The 2,758-nt window shown below is 55.9% G+C and overlaps 1 protein-coding gene across 1 annotated transcript; it reads right to left on the reverse strand.

Moving 5' to 3' along the window:
• Nucleotides 1-213: 213 nt before the first annotated feature.
• Nucleotides 214-1,435, reverse strand: LOC136451456 (dof zinc finger protein DOF3.1-like). The gene has a single exon (XM_066452163.1). The coding sequence runs from the start codon at nucleotides 1,238-1,240 to the stop codon at nucleotides 515-517; it is 726 nt and encodes a 241-aa protein (XP_066308260.1). The 5' UTR covers nucleotides 1,241-1,435; the 3' UTR covers nucleotides 214-514.
• Nucleotides 1,436-2,758: the final 1,323 nt, after the last annotated feature.

Below are 2,758 nucleotides of genomic sequence, written 5' to 3' on the forward strand. Positions count from 1 at the left end.
TGAAACTTGGCTGAAACTGGCTGAAAAACACTGTTCCGGCTGAATTATTGTGAGAGAAAAACACGGTTCCGGCTGAAAAAAGAAGTCGAACAAGCCATTTTTAAGACAAGCGAACGGGGCTGCATGCTCATGGTAAGATGCCAGTGTTCGCTTGAACTTTTATCAGCTAAAATCCGGCTTATCAGCTAAAATCTACAGTATTTTTTTCTCACAACAAAACAGCTTCGACCAATTTATCAGTAGACTTTAATATCAGCCGAACATGTCAGCATACAGAGATTCATAACATCCTGAGCAGATCACTCACTCACAGTTCCTTCCTGACTGAACTACAACTTTCTTTCCTGATCCCTAAACGACTTGGCTCCCAAAAAGATCACCTGGATGCAACACTACAGTCTACTGTTAATGGAGAGAAGAAGGCTAGATTAGCGATGATGCAGCAGCAGTCATTCGCCGCCCACCGATGGCGGACGATGCACTGCGCGCGCGCCGGCGGAGGGAGATGGAGCTCTTAGATGGACAGGTCAGGGCAGCCCATGCTCCAGAACACGCCCTCCGGCAACGCCTGGGACACCGTCGGCTGCTGCTGCTGCTGCTGCTGCGGCGGCGGCGGAGCAGCGACAGAGGCCGGTGCCCGAGGCAGGGCCGCCGGCGCGAGCCCGCCCAGCAGGAACCCGGCGGAGAAGTGGACGACGACGTCCGACACCCCGGGCGCGATCAGCGAGGTGAAGCTGCCGCCGAGGTCGAGCAGCCGGCGGTCCGGGTCCACGGCGGCGAGCGGCGACGCCAGAGCCGGCGCGGCGAACGACAGGCCGCCGCCGCCGTACGGGGGCAGCAGCGAGCCGTGGAGCGCCGGCGAGGGCGGCGGAGGCGGGGCGACTGCCGAGGGCGGCGACGCGGTCGCGGGCACGGTCACGGGCGCGGGCGCTGTGCCGGCGCGCTTGCGACGGGCGGCGGGCGTGGCCTTGCGCGTGCCGCCGCCGACGGGGACGTTGCGGAGCGCGCCCCCGCGCGTCCAGTAGCGGCGGCACGTCTTGCAGAAGTAGCGCGGCTGGGAGAGGTTGTAGTTATTGTAGTAGCAGAACTTGGTGTTGACGGACTCGCAGCGCGGGCACGGCAGGCCCTCCGGCTCCCGCCCGCCTCCTGCGCCGCCGCCGCCGCCGGTGGTGACGACAGCCATCAGCGCCCTCCCGTCCGGCACCTGACCCGCCTCCATGGCAGCAGCGGAACGAACCATCCCTCCGCCCTCTCCTGACTCCTCTCCTCTCTCTGTTGCTAGCCAAGGTCGTACCGCCAGTTGTTGGTCGATAATACGGTGGCAAGGATGGATGATAGGCGAGGCAATTTGTAGGGGAGGCCGGAGGCGGGAGGAAGGGTGAGGAAGAAGACAAAGCGGAGACGGGTGTTGTGTGTGTGATCTGATTGAGGGAGTACTGTACATTACTGTGTCGGAGAGGGGTACCAGTAGGTGGCGGTCTTGCGGGGCCGCGAAGCTCTCCGTCTCGGATTGCAGGAAGAGAGGCAGAGGAGGGGAGGGTTTGAGACTTCTATTCCGGGGAAACGGACAAGCCCGCGGCAGGGCCAAAGGCCGCAGCTTTGTCTCCTGATGGGGGTTGCTCCTCACCGTTCACCCTGTTCGCTTGCCGGCCAGCCATGGGTTGATGTTGGAAGTGATCCGAATTAAATATCAATAGGGTCTTGGTGTCTGGACCGCTATGGATCGAAGAACGCAGCGAGGATATCACTCTTTTGTAGTGAAGAACGGAGAGGTTTACAAGCAAACCACCAAAGGATAATCAACGTGCTTACGTGACGAAGAACCGACTAGTTTTCAGGCAAACTAGCAAAGAAACCGTCGAAGCTCTCGTCCAGGAGGGACCCCGTCAGGACAAGGACGTCGTCGGATTACCCTAGGTCGGCTGGCAAGCCTAGGGCGTCATCCTTGGTCGTGGGATGAACAGCATAGGGGTTGGAGAATAGGGTAAAAGGGTTGGAGTAGAGGTAGTAGATTGATTTGTTTTACGATTGGATAGATGGCTACTCAATCGGCCATGATCCTTTCATATATATAGAGGGGGTGGTCTTATCCCAGTAGGAAACCTCTCCAAGCCTTATTTTCTAAGTTTCCCACGAGTTTGGAACAGTTCGGATCGGAATCCAAAAGGCCAGATCTGAACAGGATTTTCTGTCAGGTATGTCGGAAGTCCAGTCGGAACTCCCGACGTAGGGATAACCCCAGACACCCGAGCAGATTTCTTCAGGCTTCCTGGAAGTCCCGACACACGTCGGAACTTCCGACAGTCGGAAGTCCCGACTTGGGTCGGAACTCCTGACAACGAGGCATCTTTCCGAGGGCATAACTTCTTCATCCGGACTTCGAATTAGACATTCCATATATGTTTCTTGACCGTCTCGACGAGAGGAATGCAATGGTGAAGTCCGTTTCACATTTTGACAACTTCACAAAATGAACATTTTTTGTTGTCAACATATGCCCCCCTGTTTTCAGGTGAATAATGCATAAACCTGAAAACACTTAATCAAATAAATTAAAACCAAACAGCGACGATTCCCATCTCATCGGTTGCTCAGCGGCTAAGGACGATGTATACATCGGCCATTTTTTCTAAGGGCGATACATGTATCGACCATTGTTTGGTGAGCACTTAGGCTCCTTGCCAAACACTTGGAAAGTACCTTTTTAAGTATCTCCCGTTGATTGCTCTTGTGAGACGTTCACCTTGCAATGTCTCTA

Source organism: Miscanthus floridulus, chromosome 5 (assembly GCF_019320115.1).
Source record: "Miscanthus floridulus cultivar M001 chromosome 5, ASM1932011v1, whole genome shotgun sequence".
Taxonomy (NCBI): Eukaryota; Viridiplantae; Streptophyta; class Magnoliopsida; order Poales; family Poaceae; genus Miscanthus; species Miscanthus floridulus.